This window comes from Ascaphus truei, chromosome 14 (assembly GCF_040206685.1).
Source record: "Ascaphus truei isolate aAscTru1 chromosome 14, aAscTru1.hap1, whole genome shotgun sequence".
In the NCBI taxonomy this organism is placed as follows: domain Eukaryota; kingdom Metazoa; phylum Chordata; class Amphibia; order Anura; family Ascaphidae; genus Ascaphus; species Ascaphus truei.
Genome location: NC_134496.1, coordinates 40,779,041 through 40,805,585, shown reverse-complemented (window position 1 = coordinate 40,805,585; position 26,545 = coordinate 40,779,041). Strand labels below are relative to the sequence as shown.

The 26,545-nt window shown below is 40.7% G+C and overlaps 1 protein-coding gene across 2 annotated transcripts; it reads right to left on the bottom strand.

Moving 5' to 3' along the window:
- Positions 1-4,388: 4,388 nt before the first annotated feature.
- LOC142466011 (uncharacterized) lies at positions 4,389-25,897 on the bottom strand. 2 transcript variants are annotated; one of them, XM_075570608.1, is made up of 5 exons: positions 25,828-25,897; positions 18,521-18,877; positions 13,411-13,500; positions 6,984-7,055; positions 4,389-5,530 (listed from the first exon to the last, which is right to left on the bottom strand). In XM_075570608.1, exons 2-5 carry the CDS (start codon positions 18,867-18,869, stop codon positions 4,626-4,628), a joined length of 1,416 nt encoding a protein of 471 aa, XP_075426723.1. In that variant the 5' UTR covers positions 18,870-18,877; positions 25,828-25,897; the 3' UTR covers positions 4,389-4,625. The 2 variants fall into 2 exon arrangements, with proteins under 2 accessions (XP_075426723.1, XP_075426724.1); XM_075570609.1 differs by lacking the exons at positions 18,521-18,877; positions 25,828-25,897 and adding an exon at positions 14,917-15,442.
- Positions 25,898-26,545: the final 648 nt, after the last annotated feature.

Genomic DNA, 26,545 nt, shown 5'->3' with positions numbered 1-26,545 from the left:
AGGCACTCACGCACTCATACACACACACGCGCGCACACACATGCAGGCACTCACGCACTCACACACACACACACACAGACAGGCACTCGCACTCACACACACAGACCTCTAACCCCCCGCCCCCCCCCCCCCGCCGCAGTACAGGGCCCGCCGTAGCCGCAGCGCAGGGCCCCCCCACCCCCCCACAGCACAATGACTTCCCACCCCCTTAACTTTGTCAAACAAAAGTCACAAGACGTTGTACAGGCAAAATACATCTGTTAAAGTGCAGTTGTCTGTTTATTTCTATATAATAATTGTGTGCAGTGTGCAGTGTGTGTGCAGTGTGTGTGCAGTGTGTCAGTGTGTGCAGTGTGAGCAATGAGGAGTGTGTGTGCAGTGTACAGTGTGTGTGCAGTGTGTCAGTGTGTGCAGTGTGAGCAATGAGCAGTGTGTGTGCAGTGTGTCAGTGTGTGCAGTGTGAGCAATGAGCAGTGTGTGTGCAGTGTGCAGTGTGTGTGCAGTGTGTCAGTGTGTGCAGTGTGAGCAATGAGCAGTGTGTGTGCAGTGTGCAGTGTGTGTGCAGTGTGTCAGTGTGTGCAGTGTGAGCAATGAGCAGTGTGTGTGCAGTGTGCAGTGTGTGTGCAGTGTGTCAGTGTGTGCAGTGTGAGCAATGAGCAGTGTGTGTGCAGTGTGTCAGTGTGTGCAGTGTGAGCAATGAGCAGTGTGTGTGCAGTGTGCAGTGTGTGTGCAGTGTGGCAGTGTGAGCAATGAGCAGTGTGTGTGCAGTGAGTGTGTGCAGTGTGTGCAGTGTGTGCAGTGTGCAAAAAAAAAAAAACGGGAGCCACGGGAAAACCGCGTTATAACCGAATCGCGGTATAACGAGGCGCGTTATAACGGGGTTTAGCTGTATGTATAGATATCTATTAAATAAAATGGTCTTTTAGTTTAACATTTTGGCCAAAGTGTTGTAAGCCCCTGAACACTTACAACACTTTGGCCAAAATGTTAAACTAAAAGACCATTTTATTTAATAGATATCTTTTCATATATATTTAGGCACTGTACCGTGTATGGGTTTCACTGGATGTGCACTGAGCTCTGTCTGTGTTTCATGTTCTGTCTCTGGTTTTAAATGTTTACTGGTCTATTTAGCATACAAAGGGAGCACTGCCACCCAACAAAATCATTTTTAGTGCTATTATTTTATGTTTGCAATAATATCCAATGTAAGAAACTTGTAATAGGTTTTTTTTACACTTGTTGCAGATCATTAGCTACACAGATTAATGCTCCCTCAGTAACAAAGGATAGCTTTGCCACTAACAAAAACAGAAAACAAATCATTCTTGCAATTTACAGATACAATACACCCCTTCCACCAGTCAGTTGCTTTCTGGGAAATTAATAGTTGACAACAGAAATGTGTTGGATCGTTAGTCAGAAGTGATAAACAAATAAACGTATGCAAAAAAGATTCGTTTAAGCTAAATCGAAAAATCATAGCTAAATCATAAAAATGGTAGAAATAACACCATGGTTCCTACAGCAAAATAGCAACGCAATGCTGGCTTTCAGGGCTCTTGACTCTTTCCTCAGGCTTACAGTACCATGCTAGTGAACTCTAGAGGGATTATATAGTCATCAGTCCAGTGGTTTCCAACCTTTTTTTGGTTAAGGAACCCCAATTGAAATTCTGTGGAGCCCCCAACCATCTCAAATAGCAACTCTGTGATCAGATGCATTGTAAATTCTTGTGCATTTGATGCAATTTTCAAATGACCAGAAAATTACAGAGAACCCTTTAGGGATGCCTGGGGAACCTAAGGGGTCATAGAAATCCTGGTTGAAAAACACTACCCTAGCCAATAATGTCTAATTATCTCCCATGTGTGCTCTCGCCAATACTGGCATCTCCAGGTGCCATGATGTCACTTCTGGCTATGCCCAGTGATGTCACTTCCAGTCGTTGGAATGCAGGGCGATATGCGTTCCAAGATGTAGCATACAAATCCCTAGTATAATGCCGTCTCCGAGTACCATGACTTCACTTCCGGTCAGCTAACGTTTGATGTACAAAGCCTTTATACTGCTATACCTCACAGTGATGGTATTGAGGCCACCCTTTACAGACAGGATGATGTGTTGATTCCATTAGAGATGGATTTTATTGTTGAACTATTGAGGGTAGTCCTGGAGGAAAATATTTCCTTTTTGAGGACAGCCATGACGTGCAGACTAAAGGAACAGCGAGTTACTGTATGTTAATATTTTTATGGCAGAGATTGAATATCGGCTCGTATACTGTATAACAGTAATCAATTTGAAGAAAATGTTGTGGAATGGATCCACTATATCGACAATATGTTCCTATTGTGGAGGGGTGGTAACAATGATATGAAGGATTTTCTAGAATATTTAAACATGTCATCCCACTATTAAATTCACTGGAGAATGGTCAGAGAAATAAATACACTTGCTTGATACAAAGGTGAACATTGCAAACAACTGGAAATGGACATCTATAGCAAAATGACCAATAAAAACACCTTGTTACAATCAGATGGTTTCCACCCGGACTCCATGAAAACTAATTTACCCTTCAGCCAGTTCCTGAGAGTTAGAAGGACACTGAGTGATGGGAGGGGGGGGGGAGACGTCACGATATACAGAGTGACTGGGCCCATTTCCATACCTGCAATGTGCGCAATGCACTTCTGGGAGTAAGGGGGATTCCCTGGTTCACTCACATTGTTGCACAAATATAAAATCAATGACTGTGCCACCTATCTGTCAGCTTGTGTGATTTACACACTAAAATGTCAGTGTGGTCTTTTGTATGTGGGGGAGACAACAAGGGAGATCAAAGCCAGTGTTGATTGAAGCAATTTAGACCTTTTGCACTTCTCAGAGCTACTACAATACAGCTCGTTTGCAAAAAATGCGATTTTGGTAATTCCGAAAGGATTTGCACAGCCAGAAAGATACAGCTTCTAAAAAAGAAAAAAGCCTTTTCTGCATGGTTTGGACATGCGATAAGGGTTTACAGAATAGCAAAACATGCTAATCTGCTTCTAAACGGCACTATAGAAGCAGTTTGTCACAATTTGGAGTTACTAGAATAGGCCCCTATGTCTCTTATAGAAATTAATATAGTACTCATCAGTTTAGATCTTATTCTTAAGCTTATGTTTAATGCCATTGAATATACATATAAGGATGTAGAATGAAAATATCTGCAATTATTTCATTGTAATGAAGTTTCAGATATAGCAAATATATTAAGATTGCGCTAGTCTAAATTGTTCCCTTTTGCATCGGATGCTCCGATGTATACTTCCTCCCTGTTCACTGGGACATCCCGGATTTAAACTAGGGATTTGTGTGCTACATCTCGGAACGCATATCGTCCTGCTTTCCAACGACCGGCAGTGGTGTCTCTACCTAAAACCAGAAGTGACGTCACAGCGCCGGGAGTTGCCGGTATCGGTAAGAGCACACGCAGGGAGGTAGTTGAACATTATTGGCTAGAGACTACATAATCCCTCTAGAGTTCACTAGCATGTTAAAGAGGCAATCCAAGTAGGCAAATTATTGTTATTTTTGTATTGTATTGTATTGTATGTCTTTATTTATATAGCGCCATTAATGTACAGAGCGCTTCACAGTAGTAATAAATTTTTAACATAGGATTGAAGCAGGGGGTCTCCGGAGCTGAACCCCATTCATTTCAACTCCGGTACCCCACTGCTTCCCGATATACTTACCTCTGTAGAGGGTGCCAGTAGCCACTCCGCTCAGCTAGTAGCATTCATGTTCTGGCGGAGTTTCAAAGCTCTCGCGCCCTATGAGCCAATAGGAAGCCGTAATGTCAGCAGGTTCAGCTTCCTATTGGCCTGTGTGAAACGCGAGCTTAAAACTTTTCTGAGATACTGGCACTCCCTTTGGAGGTAAATATCTCTGGAAGCAGGGGGTACCCAGAGCTGAAATCAATAGGGGTTCAGCTCTTGAGACCCACTGCTTCAAACCTACATTAAAAAAAAAATACATTTAAAAAAGGGTATTAATTGCTCTTTAAAGCCTTGCTTTGCTATTTTGTTGTAGGAACCATGTGTAATTTGTACCTTTTTTTATGATGCTACTTATGTATTGATTTTTGATTTAAATTAATCTTTTTGTTGCACACGTTTATTTGTTTATCGTTTTTGAATTCCGCTCCAACACACTTTTTCAGCACCCAAAGGTGGGGGTGTAAGACCTGATCATTAACCTGATCATTAACAGAGAATGCTGTCTTCTAACCAGTGCACATTTCAAATAACATTTTTAAATGAAGAGTTGACACCTGTATTCAATGTTCTTCTAAAAAAAATTATTGAGACATTTTATTGTACATAGAATTTAGCAGTTATTTCAACAAGTACCTTTTTATCATCTATTCACTTACTCTATCTGTTGCTGAGAAAAATTGATGATTGGAAATACAATAATTCATCAATTTTGTGTCACACATGCGGAATTATTACAAATATTCAAAACATTTTTTTTTAAATCGACTTTTAAAACCACTGTCCTGTTCCTTCTATATAATAATTTCAATTACACTGTTACATTACAACTGAAAAGTCTAATAACATTTACTTTATTTATAGGGATAATGCTGTTTCAAAAATATAATCTGGATATAGGAGAAATCCTGTAAATATGCTGTCATCCTCATTGCTAACATATATACCGTTCCAGTCTCGTGCAACTTCTAGCCAAACCTGATCGCCAGCATTTAATTTCAAAACCACCATAGCCGATGCTTGGTCTATTTCTTGACCATAGAGGGTTTCACGGCTTTTGAAGACCTTTTTATTTTGGGCAAACATACTGATCCGGGCAGGACGACCTCTGACCGTCACGTGAAAAGCAAACACATACGTTCCTGGAATTGTACAGTTAAATTTCCCTGATGAAGGGTTGTATTCTTCTTGCTCATTGTACAGTATTCTGTCAAATTTAATAGGAACATTAGGGGGTGGGAAAGGCTTCGACAAGCCCACAGTAAAAGCCGATTTTGCTCCTGTTGAGTTATCACCCTTGGATCCTTTCAGACCTCTGGACCCCTTTTTTCCAGGGGTTCCTCTAGTTCCTTTGCTGCCATAATTTCCCTTTGGCCCAGATGGACCCATTAAACCAGGGGGTCCAACCTCCCCTTTGTCACCTTTCAAGCCTGATTCTCCCTTTTCTCCACGTTCCCCTTCTAAACCATTTGTGCCAATTAATCCCATGTCTCCTTTGATACCCTTATCGCCTTTTAATCCTCGGTCTCCATTTCCTCCTCTCTCCCCTTTGTCTCCAATATCTCCACAGTTTCCTTTTTCTCCAATATCTCCCTTTTCACCAGAGTCCCCTTTGTCCCCATCCAGCCCTAGAAAACCATGGTCCCCCTTCTCCCCTCTCTCTCCTTTCGTTCCATTTTCACACGTTTCTCCCTTGATTCCTTTTTGTCCTTTTAATCCAGAAACTCCAAGATTTCCTTTTTCACCTTTAACTCCAGGTTCACCTACAAGAGAACACACATAATCAAAACGGAATATAAGAACATAGATGAGAGATTCATCCTACTATGCAGTACTTAGAAGAGAGATGCCACCTTCTCAAGATCTTCTAGCTCTATTGTACTACATGCTCTTCTACTACAAAGTATATATGGTTAAAAATATCCAATATACATTGGCTGATACTATACATCTCATATGCACTGACCATGGCCCCTTGCAGATGCACTTGCTGGAACACCCTCCTACTGTCTCTGTATGTTCTCCCTATTTACCACTTAGATTGTAAGCTCTTTAGGGCAGGGACTCCTTCTCCTATTGTTACTTTTATGTCTGAAGCGCTTATTCCCACTATGTGTTATAATATTATGTCACGTGTATTACTGCTGTAAAGTGCTATGCAAATTGATATCACTATATAAATAAAGATATATATACATGTTATATATATATATATATATATATAGCAAATGGAAATATTACTGTATGCTCATTGCATGTCTGAGACAGGTCTGCAACCCTGCCTTTCACCATTATCACCCAGCACACAGCACTTCCACTGCAGCAAGGGATTCTGGGAAATGACATGCAAGTGAGCACACAGTTCCACCTTTTGCTTCAAAACCATTTTTAACATGGTTCCCTATATATATATATATATATATATATATATATATATATATATATATATATATATATATTTCTTTTTTAATGAATACATCTAAAAAGAGAAGGATGTAAATAGATTGAGGATTTCTGCAGACAAGCTCTCCATTGCATTTGGTTAACACAAACCTCTTGACTTTAAAATATTGTGCCTACATGATGCAGTGGAATCGTGTATTCTGGTTAAGAATGAATAATTATAATAACAAGCTGTTTTATCTACTCTCTGGTCCGTCCGTAGAATAGTCTTCCCGGCAACATTTTTCAAGAGGTTAAAGCGTCTTGCGTTCCATTAACTTACCCTACACAAATTCAATTACAATGTTACGAATGATACTGAAACGTAACACATTTCTTATTCATTTTGTTCTATTTTACCCCTGATGGGTCTATCTACATATTCTTTAAGTAATTTAAAATACATTTTGAACTCTCAGATTTTAGCATTAAACCCGGATAGCGTGTGCGTTTCTGTAATTGCTGTCCAATTATCGAGATGAAGAACATTAACAGAGGAGTTAACACCCTCGGTGCCTGAGGGGCCTGCAAGCCAGAGGTGTTAACTCAATTATTTAAAGAGCATTTCTAAAGCAGAAACATATGTCTCGTCTCCAAACACACAGATGTATCGCTCTCTATTCTAGTACGTGTATATCTCACACAAATCCAGGGGGAATGGTTCTCCTTCAACAGAATCAATTTGAACAGAGGTCACCGGAGCAGAGATTCATTACAAGACAGGCAACATGAGAAATAGACAAACAAAATTGTGCATCATTCATTATCATTTACCTGCTTCCCCCGGCTTCCCTGGGAATCCTGGAATTCCATTAGCTCCTTGATCACCATATTCCCCTTTCTCACCTAAATGTACAGTAATAATTAAAATTAACATTACTTATAAGCTTAGTACAATGGTCCATGGTTGTATACAACAACAACGCAGCATTTTTGTATTTATGCACTATTAACCTTCTATTTTTCACTTGGCCTGCCGTGTCTCCTTTGCCGCTCTTTGAATTCTGTTGGACAATATATGTTTCGATATGATGCGTGCACTGGCCTACATCTGCCTTGATTTGATTACCTAATGTGTGCTACCTAATGTGAGGCTCTGAAGACTGAGCGGGACGCTACGATGGACTCGACTGCTGCCCAGCAGGAGGTTCCTCAGATGACGTTGGAGAAAAGGTTACAAACCTAAGACAGACACTTGGGTCACAGACGCAGTACATAGAAAAGATGGTGGTAGAGTTAAGACAAAGGGAAGCTATGCGGAACAGTAATGCACAGGTGTCTCCATTACAGGAAAAGGTATTGGCCCAGCCCAAGCGTCTGTATCATACAGAAACTAATACCCGTGTTGACTCTCAAGCCACCACAGAAGATGTTTTAGCCAAGTGGGTGGCAGTTCCTGAAAACACAAAGTGGATGGAAAATCCTTTTAATGTTATTAATATTAACTGCGTTTATACAGAAGCAATTAGGTCTCCAAAACCCAAAGGCCTGGTAATTGCCCCAAAAGGGAAATCAAAAATTTCTGATGAGTGGAAATTTTCTTGAGAGGAGACATTTCAGTAAGAAGAGCCTAGAAGGTTCAAAGATTGGAAAGCAGAGGCGACGAAGGGCAACGCTGCGCTTGAGTAGTTCCAGATCTCGCCACTCTGGACCACAGTGTGGAGTCAAGGAGAATCCGGTCCGGTGTCTCGTTAGAGGCTGAAGAAACAGTCCAGTCATGTGCAGGATGCAGCGGGCATTGAAATGAAGTCTGAGGATGTACTGTAATGAACTGGAAATCAAGAAAAAAAAATGTGTGGGAACTAACCGATTAGGTTACACGTGTGGACTATGTCACGGACACTTAGCCTTGCAAATAAGCTAGTACAGTTATGTGGTATTATGCCTCTAGGATGAGCAGTACATGAATATGGCAAGGTTGTATTTTCTGAAAATGTAGGTAAGACTACAAGTTGGTATATAGGTGGTATGTAGGCCCTTAAACAAGATTACTAGGTAATGTAAAAAGTTAATGGCCCTTCATATATCATTTTCATATTCTAGAGTAGGAAAACCCCATGGAGGTGATAGAAACTGTCCGGTTTCGTGAATATATATACAGATAAGATTTATCATATTCTGGGGTATAGGTAGTTGTTGTTACTAAGAAAAATGGTTCCTTATTGAAAGGCAACAAAATAGGTTTGCCAAGAATAGTATGTTCTGACGAAAAACATTGTGTCAGTAATTGCTGCACATGGTCAAATGAAACTCTTAGGATAACGTTCATATTAGTTTCCAGTGAACAATTAATGTGTGGGAATTAGCTTAAGTGTTTTAGAGGGGAAACTTCTGTATACTGTATATCCATGGTCGTTCACCCCAGAAGGTGTAAACTGGGGAGGAGGATATGTGACACAGTCCCAGGATAGTTGGCAGCTTTCTGTCAGATTTATAACAAAACGGGCAGACTTAGTATGGAAGTGATCCGCTCCACAGATTCACAGTCACTAAGGCTGGTGGATAGGAAATCCATATCTGACTTTACAATGGTTCTGGTTTTCACTCACCTAATTACTAGAACTGGTATTTAGAGCAGAGAGGGTTGCTTTTTCAGTCTCTCTCGTAGAGCATGGAAGCTGGGAGGAAAACTGCTGCTCCCCAGTATCCAGTTCGGGGTAGACGGCCCCCCCTCCCACCCCCCATATGTTGCAGCATCTGAGTATCTATTGGGACGCTGTCCCCATCTCACAGTTAAGGACTCAATGTTATCTCTGTGTGTTATTTAAAGTTGGTAACTGGCTTAGCCAGCCAATATTGCAGATAGGGATATGCATGTGAGTTAGACTCCTGACAGGAGTAGATGTTTCCTTTTATGATTTCTTTTGCTCTTAAAGTGACGGTGTTTAAAATTGTGTCGTGTCACTAATGGAAGAATAAACTGCTGAAGGTTGATGACTGACTGCCCCCTGTGTGTATACACATATTTGTCCCCCCTTTTATACAAACCAAACCCTAGAAGAATGTGTCAGGAAAAGCCTGGGCAAGCGGCAGCACTACATAAAGGGGGCAGTGTGTGTATATATATATATATCTCAAAATACACCAAAGGGGGCAATACTGCTATGTGTGTGGCTGTATGTATGTATGTATGTATGTGTAGCCATGTACCCCCTGGACTACTAATCTGCCCTGCCTAACACATACGCCCTGGTACCCACGCAGGCAGTGTTAGGGTTAAATCCATGCTACTTGCTGCTGCAGTAAACAACTCCCTTGAGCAACAGGGGGTGGGCCTAAGGCCTGGGTACTGCCCTATCAGAAGCTCAGACCTAGGACCCTCCCCCTGGGTACAAAATGGTCTGCAGCCTACATTTTAATGGGTTCTGTGCTGAGTTGGAAGTGTAGAGCCAGGCTCTGGTTCACCTTTCTTCACCTCCCTCATGGGAGTGGGAACATCTACCCCATATTCCACCAAGGAGTATGGGAGTCAAGGATAGACCTTTGGGGCCTCAAGCCCTGGAGGTTGAGTTGAGGGATAAGTCCTGCGAGCAAGGCTCTGATCCAGACAGATCCAAACAGATACATGCAAGCTGCGAGGGATAGGCGCAAGTACTGCCTATGATTGTACCTCTCTTGCATGGGAGATGAGATGACTATCTGCTGCAATGAAGAACCAGTTATACCATCGCTACTGTGTGTTCTATGAAGGAAGAATTGCCTGTGGTGGGTTACCCCTATTTCTAATAGGGTCCCTGCAGGATGGAGGCGCTGCACCAAGAAGAGAAGGAGAAGAAAAGTGTGTCTTGATAATCCCCACTACCACTGGCGGATGCTCAGAGCCTCCTGTGAGCCAGACAGGAAGCACCAACACCAGGTAACCACAGGAATTTTCCCTTAGGGTGGAGGAAGACAGGGTATGCATGTATGCATGCATGTATGTATGTATGTATGTATGCATGCATGTATGTATGCATGCATGTATGTATGTATGCATGCATGTATGTATTACAATATATATATATATATATATATATATATATATATATATATATATATATATATATATATATATATATATTGTTTCTTTGCTGCCAGAGGGACTTACAACACTTTGCATTGCTCTGGTACTGAATGGCTTAAGTCTTTGTATGTTTATTAAAAAGTCTAATGGGCGATGTTGGTGAAAAAGTTATAAAAAAATAAAAATGGAATTGAAGCAGTGAGTCTCCTGAGCTGAACCCCATTCCTTTCAGCTCCTGGGACCCCCTCCTTCCGGAGATACTTACCTCCGTAGGGGGTGCCGTATCCCCTCCTCTCGACTACCAGTAGTACATGTAATGGCAGCATTTCAATGCTCCTGTTCCCAGCTGGCCAATAGGAAGCTGTGATGTCATCAGGTGCGGCTTCCTATTGGCCGCTTAACGCGGGGGCCTTAAACTTTGCAGAGATACCAGCACCCCCTTTGGAGGTCTGTACCTCAGGAAGTAGGGGGTCCCCGTAGCTGAAATGAATGGGGTTCAGTTAAAGAGACCCCTGATATTCAACCCTATGTAAAAAAAAGTGCATGAATTGCTCCTTAGAGAAGTAGTGTCCATGTCCTTCTTGCACAAATATATACCCCTGACAGAGCAAACGTACTCAGCCTTAAAGAACGCAGCTGAATTATTGATAAGCCCTGTATACTGTACAGACCTATTATGTAAAAGTGCGCAGTAAAATATGCAATCAATGCTGATGGCCCAATGTATGAACGCTGCCTTCTTCGTAAACGAAATGATTTCAGTCAGAGTTTGCAAAGTGGTGTTGGAAAATCATAGAAGAAAAATGCACTGCCAAGTCCAATTGTGTTGATGTCTGTGCTTTTGGAGAAAGCTTGTGCCTGCTGTGCACTCCGTTTGCTTTCTTGCTTTTCCATAACAAAATGCTTATTTTGTGCATTATATCTGCAGGTATCAAAGTCATAAGTTCTGTAAGAAATATATATTCGAGAAATAAAGGTAAGAACGGTTATCCCAGCAAATAAAACTGGGTTATGCTTCCATTTGCTCCAATATGACTTTTTTGCTTGAATTCATTTTAGCACACTTCCTCAGCAGTGCAAGATATTTGTGACACTTTCCTGTTTGTGATAATTTGTTGCCAATATTCCCAGCAGTTTGAGCTGCAAACTGTAACAATAGCTAATGTTACCTTAGTAATATACAGTAAGAATACATTGTAGCTGCTGAGTTGCACTAATTGAAGGATTGATTGAAACTGAAAGGCAGCCATTTAGTGAACCCTGGGAAACAGGGTCTTTGCTGATTGATCACAGGAGAATGAATCGATCGGCAGCCTGGGTAATTCGTTTTCAATAAAGGTTATGAAAGGCGGCATATATTAAGGCTGCAGCCATGCTAGCACTGGGTGCGCGGCGCTTGACGAGTTTAATTTGTGCAATTGAAATTGTCCTGTCCCTGCTCACGCGGTGCGCGCACGCTCTCCCAAGCTTGTCGCTTGGAGAGACAAAAAAAGTGAATTTGATGCGCGCTCAACAAGCCCCCAATGCCCCCACGTGCGCTTGCAAAATAGCCAGGACACCTGGCGCTCATGCTTGGAGAGCTGGTGACATCACCGCTCTCAAGCATGAGCGCGGTAAGCACCAGCGGGGCCGCAGCCTAAAACAAAAAATAAATATATTGAAGCTTAGATAAAAGAATAGATATAGCTTTAGCACCAACTTTGTAAAACATATATATTGTATATATTATAAATCACTATTCCATTTGCATTTCTATGCTGGTTATACGTGTATAGTATGTGCCATTGTGAAATCCTCCCGTTTTTTTGACAATATAATGAGCCAAAATAATGTCCACTAATGAGCAAGAGCTGGTTGATTAATCAACCAAAATTACTGCAATGTCGTAATTAGTGCAGTATCCTATCGTTAGGTAATTAGCCCCTAACAAAAACATGCCTGCACATTCCATGGCCTTTGTTCTGCTTTTTTTAAGTTAAGCGTTCCTAAGTTTAAAGACTATTAAATAGCAAACAGTCAAAATAGGAGAGAAAATGCTTTCCAACTGAGTGTTGTCAATTAATTTAAACCACTAGTAAATGAAATTGCAGTGCTTAAGATAACACAAATATGCCAGTGTGGAAAATATTTTGGTTCTTTCCAATCCATCCCCGATGTACTACATGAAATTGATTCTTTCTTGCATGGCTAATCTTTTGGAAGGTGTTTCTGATGTGAGAACAATTGTAATGTAATAAAACAAATATTTTGCAGGGAGAAATCTATGCATTTACATTTCCGGTGCAGATTAAAACTCAAGTATTGCCTGAAGGTGTTTAATAGAAAAGCACTGCTTAGTAAATATGGGACAGCATTGTGTTAAATGAGCAGTGGGAAAAAACGCCAAGTCATTCCAATAATACAGCGATAACTACCTACTGAATGAGAAGCATAAAAGAAAGTTCCGGCTCCGGCCCCAGTGCTCACTGCTGCAGGCGCGGAATGGCGGCACGCACACAGGCTACAGCCGCGATCGGCGGTCTGTAGGGGAGCTCTAGTGGAACGCGGGGCGGGGCCATGACGGGGGGAACGGCCATGATGGGGAATATCTGCCCTTCCATTGGTGCACGCTGACCATGGGATCGCGTCGCGGCACGGGAAAACAAAATTCTTGTCTTCCCTGCCAGTGTACGCGTCGCAGATCCTTGCGTGCCCACACACACACGGTCACTGGGGCCTCTCCCATAGAGGGCTGTGCTGTGGTATGTGTCGTGCATGCCGCATCGGCCACTGGGGACCTAGCCAGAGAATGGTAACCATTCTCCCAATCAGATGACAACTGAAAAATGTAGAATGAGATATATCCAGTAGGACCATCACAATGTGAAACTATTTAAAAATGCGTGAGGCTTTTAAAACTAGTCAAATGTGCACAGACATGCTGGTTTTACAAAGATAATAAGCCTACTTGTCTTAAGTAGTCTTTTAAAATGCAGCTCTTCAGAGAGTAAAAGGGAAAAAGGCTTTTAAAATGGTTCGGCATTTATTACCTAGTTCTGCAATTCTGAATGTAAATCTCAACAATTACTGTAACCATGTACAAAGCCTTACTGCACCCGGAATGTTCTTTCCTCAGAGGTCTTGTGATTCTGTGTCTGCTCCACTCAAACAGAATGCATGGAATGAGATTGAAATGAATGTGCATTCATCCCTACATACCCTTGTCTCCTTTGTAGCCTCTCAGTCCTGGAGGACCCAGTGCTCCATGAGGCCCCGGCAATCCCATGTCGCCCATATCTCCTTTGGGACCTGCAACATCAAGTTTGTTAAATATATCTGCTAGTCATTTATTTATTTCTTCATCAAAGAAAATGCCATTTCTTTTCTTGACCCCCTTCGATTCTTGGAGAACCGTCCAGCATCACAATTAGCATAGTGACTTTTCACTGAGAAAATCCACAGATTGCGACCCAGTCGTATTAATGTTATTTGATCCAGAAGAATGCAATCAATACAATCAAAATCACCTTTCATGCCGCAAATAGTAATCCTGTTGCATGGAAAACAACTGGTACAGTATATTAGTCCTAGCTTGCCAGGTTTTGTTTGTTTTGTAATAAGACAACCCTAATATACAGTACAGACTCCAGTAACTAGCTGTTTTCCTTTTCCTAAGGAATTTGCTTTCCTAATTCCCTTCAAAGGCATTTCCAGACACACTTAACTTCTTGATAGAATTAATATGAATTATTTGCATTGTGGAATTTCAGTTTATTCTGAGTAACACCAACGCATTCACTGTAGAAAATGTGCAATATTTGCCGTGAACTTCCATATCCTGAACATATCCTTATCCTGCTGTTACATTTTACTTTGTGTCCTTTTGTTTACCTGCTTAGCTTACAATTGATTAAATCCCAATCTATTTACGCATGTTCCACACACTTATTTACAATTGATAGCTATATCTGCAGGAGGCGTTTTAGCCTCTTGGGAAAATACAACAGCCATTTGAATACCTGTCTACAGACAAACAAACCTGTCACCCCCATCAAATATATACATTCCACCATAGGACAGAAATACATACTTTGTCATTACATACGGTAGTAAATGTATTCATGGTGCAGTGCAACATATGATCAGAACTCTTAGGCCTCGTTCAGGGTGCTGGCTTCGGAGGGAGGGCGTGCTGCCGTGCGTGCTGCCGTGAGAAACAAAGTATTCAATTTGAATACTGGTTGTCAGGGTAGCAACCGTCCTGTCTCCGAAGCCAGGAGTTGAAGCTGACTACAGTTTCAATAAACGAAAATTTCGTTTTTTGGAGCTGAAGGAGCGTCACAGGGACCAAGGCAGCCAATGAAATCATTCTTCAGAATGATTTCATGACTGCAACTTGGATACTTACCCTGCCGTCTGTAACCCCGCCCCCTCCCCAACGCTAAAAAGTCTGCTGGGGGATAAACACATGTCGCCCAGCAAACTGCAGCACTGCCTCCCTCACGCCCTCCCTCCGAGTCCTGCAGCTGGCACCCTGAACGAGCCCTTAAACAACTACACCTATTTAGTTAAATCTTGGACTATTCAGATCCCTAAATTACAACTATGCAAACATTGTTAAAAACAAAATAAAAGAATATATATATTTATACATCCCCATACCCTAGGATTTAATATATTTGAACTGCCTGGGTGGTTCAGTCATACAGATGGAGCAACACTTACTGTCCTCGATGCAGCGCACGAAAAAGTCTGTTGGGCTGGGGGACAGTCTTACGCGGGGGAGCAGCGCAGGGTCCATGCTTATGAATGGGTCCCCTCACAGCATTAATCCTTTGGTGCCGCGGTCATGTGACCGTGCATGGCAGTGGCCCTGAAGACATTAAGTCTTGCTACGTCTGTATACAATGTGTGGCAGAATGGGCCATCAACCCTAATTACAGTAGATTTGACATGCTATTTATTGGACAAGCAGTACTTTGACCAAATTCTGATATACAGCATGATGGGTTTATTTAAGATGGGCAAATCCCTTTTCCCATCAGTTTGTAGCATTTTTGCTTTTCACCCTGTTGAATATGAAGCCTAATAATTAGGGGGATATTGCCAGCTAACACTTTGTATTTTATAGAACACAGCAATTTACTGAATTGTTTACTGCCAGAATTAGGATTGGAAATCAGACCCCAAAAGGTGAGACGGTTCCCTCTCAGATCCTAATGTTGGTTCTGGACCTTCAAATTGTTATCAGTTCATGAATTTAAAAGGCTTGGAGTCAGCAAGCAGTTAATGAGGGATGACCAACTGTCAGTCTGAGAGACACAGAGGGAGACCAACTGTCAGTCTGAGACAGAGACAGAGATAGGAAGTGGCAGTCTGAGAGGCACACAAAACCACAGCCCATGTGACTGTGGCAGGGGCTTAAGAGAGACAGCCTGACACTCACAGAGGTGAAAGAGGAGGCTTGTAGGAGACTGCTAGCCAAGGATAGAGAAAGTGAGAGACAGCAGCAGAAAACACAATCCCCTACACAGAGAAAGAGAGGAGAGCCAGCAGCAAGAGAGATCTAGATACTTGCCGGGCTGATAAAGTGCCATCGAGTAAGAGACAGCCGGGAGGCCTTTTCCCACAACTTTCGAGTATGCTTTGTGTACTACACATATACCTCACAAATTTTTCACCCTTAACAGTCCAGCAATGTGACTATATGCCATTTTTACATGAGTTCCAACGCAGTGCTGACAACAATATTGGCCTAATTGGCTTCCACATTGGACACTGGGACTAATATAAGGAACAATAGTGCAGCGTCCTCATTTATTGTGTATTGCATATATATATACCTTGAGAAAGGTCCTATTCCAGGACCGAAACGTCGGATTGGGTGACTTATCTTTTTTATTCAGATGCCCAATACAGTTTTTCATGATTACTGAACCGAGTGCAGTCTTTCTTTACCGGACGAGAGAATGGTAATGTTGTTTTTCTATATATATATATAAATATATATATATATATATATATATATATATATATAAGCGTCGCCGGGTTGAGCTTGCCATAAAGAACATGTTCCTATATAAAACCAGACGAGATTTGTGTATTCGAGGAGTGCAATTATGGTGTACTAAGGGAGGAGGGCCCGACAGAGCACATATAGAGGCCTATTCACTAAACTTCGATAACTAACTCATCGAGCATTTTGGGCACTTCTCGAATGAGTTGGCATAGGTAGCTATTCACAAAGCTCCAATAGCATGCCAAACTCGCTTGAGAAGTGCTTATTCCCGATCGGTAGCGCTCAGACAAACCACGCGGGAGCTCAAAAATGCTCAAACTCGCATTTCTCGTGAAATTGAGCTATTCGAGTAGATTCGCTAATCACACCATGGCTGCAACTCGCAGTTCTCTTCTCGCCACTTCAATGGCGGCGATATGGAATCCGTGGTGTTACTTAGAAGAAAATATATATTTTTACAGCATCGGATTGAAGCCGGGCGTCTCCGGAGCTGTCCCGCATTAATATCAGCTCCGGAGACCCCGTGCTTCCATCATATGTAACAAAAATGCATTTACAGGCAGCTTCATTACCTTAGCAGCTAACTGCTAAGGTAATGAAGGGGTTAAATATCAGTGCCCAGTTTATTAGGAGTTGAGGGGTGGGTGAAGGTGGTATTTGGCCCGTGGTGGGTGTTTAGGCCTGCGAGAGAAGTTAACCTTAATGTAGAGGTTAACCTCTACATAGGCATAAACTCCCACCGTGGGCCAAATACTACCTTCACCCACCCCCTTCTACCCACAATAAACATTAAAACACAATGCTAGCCAATACATCCATTGATTGCCAGTGTGGTTACCTATGCCCTCAATGGGAGAAAAGATAACCCCAATGGCATTGAATGGACACCTACTGTACTACCCACCCCTTCCACCCCCAACCCCCCCCCCCCCCAACACATACTGTAAAGTAATGTATATATATTCGGGGACAGTACAAGGAGCTTTCAAAAGAACTATTTATCCCAAGGGCAATACAAAGGGCTCAGTTAAAATGTGGGATTCATTACCCATGGAGACTGTGATGGCAGATACAATAGATTTGTTCAATAAAAGGTTGGACATCTTTTTAGAAAGGAAAGGTATACAGGGATATACCAATAAGTAAACATGGGAAGGATGTGTATCCAGGGAGTAATCTGATGCCAATTCTTGGAGTCAGGAAGGAATTTATTTTCCCCTTATGAGATATCATTGGATATCTGTGGGGTATTTTTTGCCTTCCTCTGGATCAATAAGTAAGTATAGATATAGGATAAAATATCTGTTGTCTAAATTTAGCATAGGTTGAACTTGATGTACGTATGTCTTTTTTCAACCTCATCTACTATGCAACTATGTAACTATGCAACTATATGTAACTATGTAACTATGTGATAACAGAAATGTCAGACCGAGAGGTAGGGTCATGTCAAAATATTCGATTTGGCAGTGCTAATAGGCCCCACAGACTTTGGAAATAGAAGGGATTACATATACTGTATTTTTTTACGCGCTGCCGAAGCTGGTATAATAATGGTGCACAAAACAGAAGAAGAATTATCTGGAAATAAGCAATGCAATAGGAAGCAAATGGACTGTATTTACTTAGTACGTACAGCACTGGCTTTGCATGATTAATGCACCAGCTTTGCAAGTTTCATACGGAGCTCCCTTTTAAGTTCTTCAAGTTTGCACACAAAAAAAATTGCCATGGCAATGTGACGTTGAGGTGTCAAATGACGTCATTGCCATAGCAACGAGACGCGGTGTGACGTCACTTTGGTTGGTCCGCGGCGTCATTTGACACTGTGAATCGGGAAGAGGGCGGCAGAAAGGAGGCGGCCGACATATGTAAGTGCATACGGGCGGCAGATGTCAAAATCCGTCGGCTGCATATTACACAGCTTTTCAGCACAGCATGGGTTAAAGAAGTGCATAACCAGGAAACCAGGAAACCAGGAAACCTCACAGACAGCTGTTTCGACTTTTTGGGTCTCATCAGTGCCAGGTTGGTTATACTGATTTCGCAATATATTATCCATGCTTCTGCAATGCTCAGTACATTTTCGGTAATGTTTAAGTCTTCGCTTGCGGGTAGAGAAGGGGTTAAGAAACTGACTATAGGCTTCGAACAATAATTAGTGAGTGATAATTAATAACCGATTCGCCGCCAGAGGTGTCTGCAATGCCTTGCGGCGCAGTGCAAGGGTGTAACGTGGGTCATATCGAGTATGACAAGACTATGCAAACTAAGAGCGCACTTATTTACACATACAAGCGTGGGATTTACCTGAAAGTCCAACGGCACCTGCCTCCCCTTTCATAGGCGCGCAGCATTCACAGCAGTTAAAGAAGAAATCGGCTGTTTCAAGAGTAAAATTATCAAAGGGGTAAAGAGTGGTAGCGGTTCTGAATTCCGGGTTTAAGGTTGACAGTTCAGTGGTTGTGTCACTAGTCTCTGACATATCAGTAAAGATTGTCTCCTCTGTTGGTGGAGCGAGGGATATTTCCAAGCCATTTGCAACCTCTATATTAAAGGCTTTCTTAGTATACTTTGTCGGTTGAGTGGTTTTCGCTTCCAAGTATACTGTAGCAACAACAGTGATAAAAGTGGCTGTGGGCCAAGATAAAGTTCCCATTTTTGTATCTGTGAAAAAGAGTGAAATGCATTATTCATGTCGCGCTCATATATTTCAGTGTATTTCTTACTAACAATATGTTATTATGGAAATTAGGTATAAAACATGCACACACTGTGCATGATCTTTGTGTCAATCTCTGCTGCGATCTCACTCCTGACATTTCAAACTAGGTTGCTTATTGTAATGATGGATTTATGATGTGAAGTACTTAGACTGATGTGAACAGATGTGTCTACTTAGAATTACAGTTGAGCTAAAAATGTATCTAATCCTACCATGGAACAGGTGACAGGAAGACAGTGAGACTTAATCCACACCAAAAAAAATGTCAAATAGATGTTTTCACTTGTTTTCTCCAGAAAAGGAGTTAAACAGCATCACTGTGTACATTGTAATGATTTATCAAATGTTTTACCAGGAAGTAATACATTGAGAGTCACCTCTCGTTTTCAAGAATGCCCTGGGCACAGAGTTATGATAACAATACATGGTTACATTAAATAAACGGAGTTATGCATTATATTTAGAGATATTTCAGGGTCAGTTAAAGATACTGGAATAAGAAATATTATCTGAAGGATTGTATTTAACATGTTATGGTGGCCAAAACAAAGCAATATTAAATTATATTAGTGGGCAAAAAAGAAACCAAGTTTCCATGATTAATGCTTCCAGATTGTGGAATACAAAGTAACAGTCTTTTTACTGATGAAAAAAGTATCCACTTGCTTGAGAGGAAACAATACATTCAAAGCATCTTGGAGTCTGGCTATTTGTGAAGATATAATGCTCAAAATACGAAATATAAAAATTATATTATCCCCAGTACTCCTTACCTGAAAAACAACATGTCAAAAAATGTAAAATGGGCACTTTTACGGGTGTTTTGGTGTTGACTGTAAGTAAATGTCATGTTGTGATTTTGGTTCTATAAAATCTGGTTTAATGGCAATAAAATAAAGAAATAGGCGTCTGTGTACTAAGCATCGCAAATTGATTTTTTGGCGTAAAATGGACACACAGAGATTACAAATTATATTGAGCTTTTGTGAACCTTTAGAGCCCAAAATAGTTTTAATCAGATATATTGGAGCAAGTAAATGGCCTGCATATGACACAAAGATGTCATTCATATGTACAAAATAAATCGCATCTGTGCACCCAAAATAGTGTTACACTGCGTCAAAACTAGGAATCCTAAAAAAGTCGGTTTATATTATTAGCATAGAGTTAAGTGACTAGGCATCAACCTAACGTGTTTGAAGCAGCACAGATGTTTAATTATATGGGTTAACAAAATGTATTATTTTCACAGTATGCCTATTATCAATATTATTACACTAATAATTTATATTGACTAATACTAGTTAAAAATTAAAGAAAGAAACAGCATTCTGTTTTAATTTAAATTGCATCAAATGCGGCGTGTAAAAATCACGCCACGGCCTTCATACATACAGTATGACGCACAGATTTTGAAGGTTTGAGCGACTTTTAAAAACTACAATTTTAAAGGGGGAAAATGATCTTAGTAAAAAGGTCCCATAGTGCCCGAGAAATGAAGCCAAGAATATATATTTTCAATTAACGGATGTTTCTGTAAAAATATAGGTATGTTAATGCATAGGGTCTGCATACCAAACTGCAAGTCACTTGATGCATGATATTAATGTCTGCATGTTGTTGACCATTTTACTCCTTGGTTTATGTATGTCAATTAAAGCATAGCGTCTGAGCTGGGGTCTTGTCTGCTAAATAATGTGTCAAACTCCAAAACAACTGTCCTAAATGTGACACACACACCAAAGATGGAATAGCTTTTCCCGTACATATTAAAATCTGCTTGATGCATTCGTTCACGATCCTTGAATGAAGCTATTGATTTCTGTAGCATAGAATTACAAGTCGGGCCAAGTTTTTAAAGCACTTACCCATACTGTGCTGAGGATCATGTTACATTTGTTTATTGTTGTGTTTTTTTTGTGTTCATAGCTTCTCTGTTCATTTCCCATAATCCAATACATATGTTCCATCCTGTTCAAGTGGAATTAGCACTGTGTGTGTCATATGCCATTCTCAAAGTGTCCTATCCAATTCCATTTTTATTTGGTACACTTGGGTCACCCATCCTTTTACATGATTCATTTTGATTTTTTTTATTAAGAATGTCTAAAATAGAACACATAATGTATGATGCTAGCCTCAAGTGTAGCACACAGAAACAGGATGTAATGATACTGGTGGCTCTCGCTGGACTGGCAAACATATCAGAATACTGATGTCCAAATATGGGGATCGTTTTGAGAACAGTTTTGTGATGTGGTTTCCAGTACACTGAGAGCTGGGCTGAGATCATCATCTCATTTCCCACACCTAATTGAACTAGTTTCATATCTGCACCATGCAGTTGAAATGCTACATGTTTCATCAGCGTATTATGTTACAATGATTGCAGTCTTGCTTGAACGCGTCCTCTCATTTAAAGCTGCAGTGTCTTTGCCTTTTTTTTTTCCTCCTTTACCTTGATTTTCCATCCTGGTCGCATATTTCAGTATAAACATCTCCATGTTTTTGTGTTTTGGAGAATTATTGTAAAATTATTGTTGCATAGTTTCATAGCTACATAGTTACATAGTATATGAGGATGAAAAAAGACATACGTCCATCAAGTTCAACCTATACTAAATTTAGACGACAGATACTTTATCCTATATCCGTACTTACAGTATATTGATCCAGAGGAAGGCAAACTAAAAACCCCAATGACACATCATCTAATGATATCTCATAAGGGGGAAAATAAATTCCTTCCTGACTCCAAGAATTGGTAATCATTTTAATCCCTGGATCAACATCCTTCCCATGTTTACTTATTTGGTATATCCCTGTATACCTTTCCTTTCTAAAAAAAGATGTCCAACATTTTATTGAACAAAGCTATTGTATCTGCCATCACAGTATCCATGGGTAATGAATTCCACATTTTAACTGCCCTTACTGTAAATAATCCTTTCCTTTGTTGCTGGTGAAATCTCCTTTCCTCCAACCTAAAGGGAAGCCCCAAGTCATTTGCACTGTCCTTGGGATGAATAGTTCTTTTGAAAGCTCCTTGTACTGTCAACAAATATATTTGTATTTAGTTATCATACCCCTCTTAGATGCCTCTTTTCTAATGTAAATAAATCTAATTTAGCTTGCCTCTCCTCATGTTAGATTTTCCACCCCCTTTATTAATTTGGTGTCTCTTCTCTGCAATCTCTCTAGTTCCATAATGTAATTTCTAAGACGTGGTGCCCAAAATTGTACTCCATATTCAAGGTGTGGTCTTACTAACGCTTTATAAAGGGGCACAATTATGTTTACTTCCCTTCCATCCATTGCCCGTTTAATGCAAGATAAGATCTTGTTTGCCTCTGTAGCTACTGCATGACTTTGGGCACTATTGCTAAGCCTGCAGTATACAAGTACTCCTAAATCCTTCTCCACCAAGGATTCAGAGAACCAATATGTGTGGCTCTAAAGACCGATGACAGATATAGCTTATGAAATATAATGTTCCCATATGGTAGATCTTGAGATGTAAACAATATATACATGGATAGGTAGGAGTGTAGCAAACTTGTCTGGTGACCTCCCAAACAGTGAGTGTGGAGGTATATCACATGGACAGTCCAGACACCATAGCATATATAATCACTCAAATCATACCCTAATCCTGGTGAAAGGGATAGCGTTTAAGCAATGGACTCACTAGTGAAGTGCAGCATCCAAAGCGAAGATCCCTTGCTCCAAAGATCCTAGGTACTTGATAAAGTGCTGAGGCGTGAAATGCGTTGGTGGGGGGACACCTTCGCTTGCTTGTCTTCATGACCAATAAATGTAATTCATTTTTTATGGAATACACATTCTCTATTTATATTATACTTGTTCCCATGAGTAGTGCTCTGGTTTTCTCACCGTTCCTGCGTCCATCAAGGATCCCCCTAATTTATTGTTTGTTTTGGCTAATTTTTAAATATGTCCACTGGCCACCTGGGTAGTTTCTCTAAAATCTGATTTTTAATCAGCCCTGATTACTCTGTATGATAAGCTTCCCCATCACATCAAGGCAACCCCATGCCAGGCAAGTCCTAGCTTCATTTAATTATTTGTTACCTTGTCCTCTTCGCTGAATTCCTCCTGCCTCGATCTTAAAACTACAATATAATTAAGTTAGAGCTGCCAAGGGCGGCAAGCTTATCATACATTGGCCATAATATGTGATCAAACCCCCAATTGAAATGAAATATTAAAATTAGTTAATGGTGTGAAGGATTGTATGCAGCATAAGTAATAAGAAAGGGTTAATAATCAGTAAATGTTGGGGTTTTGTGAATCTGTATGTTTGTGTGCTTTATTTATATGGCGCTAAGTACATAGCGCTTCACAGCAGTAATACACGTGACATAATAATATAACACATAAGGGGAATAAGCGCTTGAGAGATAAAAGTAACATTAGAAAAAGGAGTCCCTGTCCGAGGAGCTTACAATCTAAGAATGTGTGTGGATCTTGTTTTTTTTGCTTTGAAATTCTTTTCGGCCAATACGTTTTATAACAAACCCCTCAAGTAAGATTTGGACTTAATTTTAAGTACATTTTAACTCATGTTTAATTATTTATCGGAATATTAACATCATTTTTTTTTCACATCGCACACATATTATAAAGATAGAAATGCAAGTGAATAAAAGCAGCATGTGCAAGTTACAAACGGGCAGTGTTTTTTTATTTATCTCTGCCCAAATAATTCTCAAAAGAAAACAAAGGCCTCTGAAGTAATAAGTTCATCCAGATACACATATATAGCGCAGGGAAGTATCTATTTCTAACAATTAGAGCGCTTGCAAGTGCAGGGTGTGAATTTCGTTGCATTCATTGGACTTTTCCGAAGTTTCCGTGCCTTTTGCAGAATACTTCAATGATTGAGAACAAGCTATGTCATTGTGAACGCTCTGTAACTTAAGCAATTACTCGGGTAATGACTGCTGGGATTCACTAGGGTAGATTATCAGTTAAATTGCTAGAAGAAAGCTTGGCACAGCAGAATTTTAAACCAAAGCTAGATACATCCAAACAGAAAATGGTTCATGTATACTTAATTGAGATCAGAGATGTAAAACAAAGTGTATCAGATGCCTGCGTTGTGTGACTAGTGTAGTGCAAGTTCCAGAACATGTGCAATGCTTTTGCATATTGGTATAATAATTGCAAGGATTATCAATGCAGAGAAAACACCAGCTGTGCATCACGGCTTTAATAGTAATATTATTGGGGTATCGTAACCCCTTCATTGCCAGAGGGGACAGCAACACATTCACCTTCTTCAGCATGGTGAAAAGCGAAGTAACGCGCCGTTAGCAATGCATTGATTGCCATTGTTTTGATGGGCGTTTAATTCAAGGTTAATTGCAAATGATGCCCCGTGTTTCTCGTTAGATTGAATTTGGACTATTGTTCTAGTCTGCAATGCACTGCGGGGTCTACTGACAATGAAAGGGATGCTGATTAATCTTGGCGTAAGTTGTTGTCCGAGAGCAGGGGTGCTGAGCTCCAGTCCTCATGCCCTCCGCCCCCCCCCCCCCCAAACAGGTCAGGTTTTCAGGATATTCCTGCTTCAGCACAGGTAGCTAAATCAGTCCTGCTTCAGTACAGGGGGCTCAATCAGAGGCTCAGTCTTCAATTGAGCCTCTGATTGAGCCCCCTGTACTGACCAGGGATATCCTGAAAACCTGACCTGTTTGGGGGGCTTGAGGACTGGAGTTGAGCACCCCTGCCCTAGAGAATTAACATAAGTGGAACTTTCAACATTCAATGTGGCTCTATCAGAAGAACAGATTTTGAGATTACGAATGACAACTTTAGGTACAGTAGGAAGATACAAGATATCAGAAATGCTATGCTCTACTTCCAAATAATATTATGAAGGTTGGAAAAAAGAGGGATGAGTGTACGTTTTAACCCAAGTGAAACACGCTCAGCATAATTACACAACAGTTGAATAAAATATGATTGATTTATGTACTTTTCATATTGCACTCAGTGATGTATATTTTCTTTTTCTAGGTGCTGCTATTGTGACGATTTAGTTTACATCCTTAACACTACTACTTTCTATTAGTTTGTACTGTGTGAAATAGAAAACAAACCACATAAATGTGGTGAACAAAAACACACTGCCATCTTCAGTATCAGAAAAACAGTATTATGTTTTTTTGCTGCTGTTTTCGATATCTCTCCTGATCCTGGAACTGGCCATATATACACCTGCTCTCGCCCACACCTCCCTGCCACCTCTTTCCCTGCTAATGGTGTTAACCCATCTAATTTAATACTGACCAACCTTAAAACTCACCTCGCAAAAGAAGTATCCAAATAGCCTACACTCATGGCTACTCTACCACACTCAGTCACTCCTACCAACCATTGTGGCCAAGCACTGCCATTTACTGCACTTATTCCCTCACCTGCTGTCTCTAACTCTCCCACCATACTACTTAGATTGTAAGCTCTCCAGGGCAGGGATTTCCTTTTCTATTGTCTGACTTTGCTGCGCTTATTGTATTATCATCATTCCCTGTACTGTATTGTCTTTGTAAAGCACTGAGTACACTGTCAGAGCTATATAATTAAAGATAGACATACATCACCCCTTTAAAGTCACGGTCTAACTGCATGACTTCCTCTTGTTGAACGGCGTATTCCGTCCTGCTGGTCACGGAATATTTTCTGTAAGACTCAATTGCAGAACCAGTACTTGTTATGCCAATTACACTTTGCAACTGTCATTTCTATTGCACACAAACGTAATGCTGATCACTCAGTGTGCCATGTACATGTCCTCAATGCTTTGTGCTTTCTTTGTGAAGGAAAGCTAAAGATAACATAGGCAGCAAGCAATGTTATTATCTCTTACCTTATGCCTTTGCTTTTTATCATGAATACAGTCCTTGAAAGGCACATTGGAACGTCCATTATGGTCTTCACCAAGAAGCAATCTATTTAATTGCTTTCGTCATTGTTGTCACGGCCAATGGGGTTGGGAGCAGCAACAAGTAATCTGTGATTGGGTAAGGCTTTTAAAAGTAATAAGAATTAAGATGAAATCTGAGAAAATGCAAATGTTTTGGCTTGCTCTCTACCTTCCACTGTGCTGCCTTCTCTCCATAACACAGACAATGTACAAGTGGAAGAAAGACATGGTTTTAAGTTAAACACATTTGAAAAGGACAGCAATCGGCACACAGCGAGAAATATTTCCCCTATTCATTCATTAAAGGATGGTGGTGGTTTACACCCTTTGGTAATGTGAAAGTCAATTGCACTCATTTTAAAGCTATATTAAAAAAGTAAGTCTATGGGGCCTATGCAGAGAGCAGCGCTATTTCGAAATTCACCATTTTTTGGAGAAAATCGCGCAGAAAACAGCAGAGAATGGCGAGTTACGAAAAACGCGCCAATTTTTCTTTTCTATTTCTAAAACTCGCCTCGCGGCTGGCGAGAACCTCCATCTCGCCAGTTTTATAAATATCCTAATGCAGAGAGGCGCGAACGGCATCTAGCGGCTGTTCGCGCCAATAAAATGGCGCGATTGTCTCCTTTTTGCCTCGCCAGAAAAAATTGGCAAGAAGCTG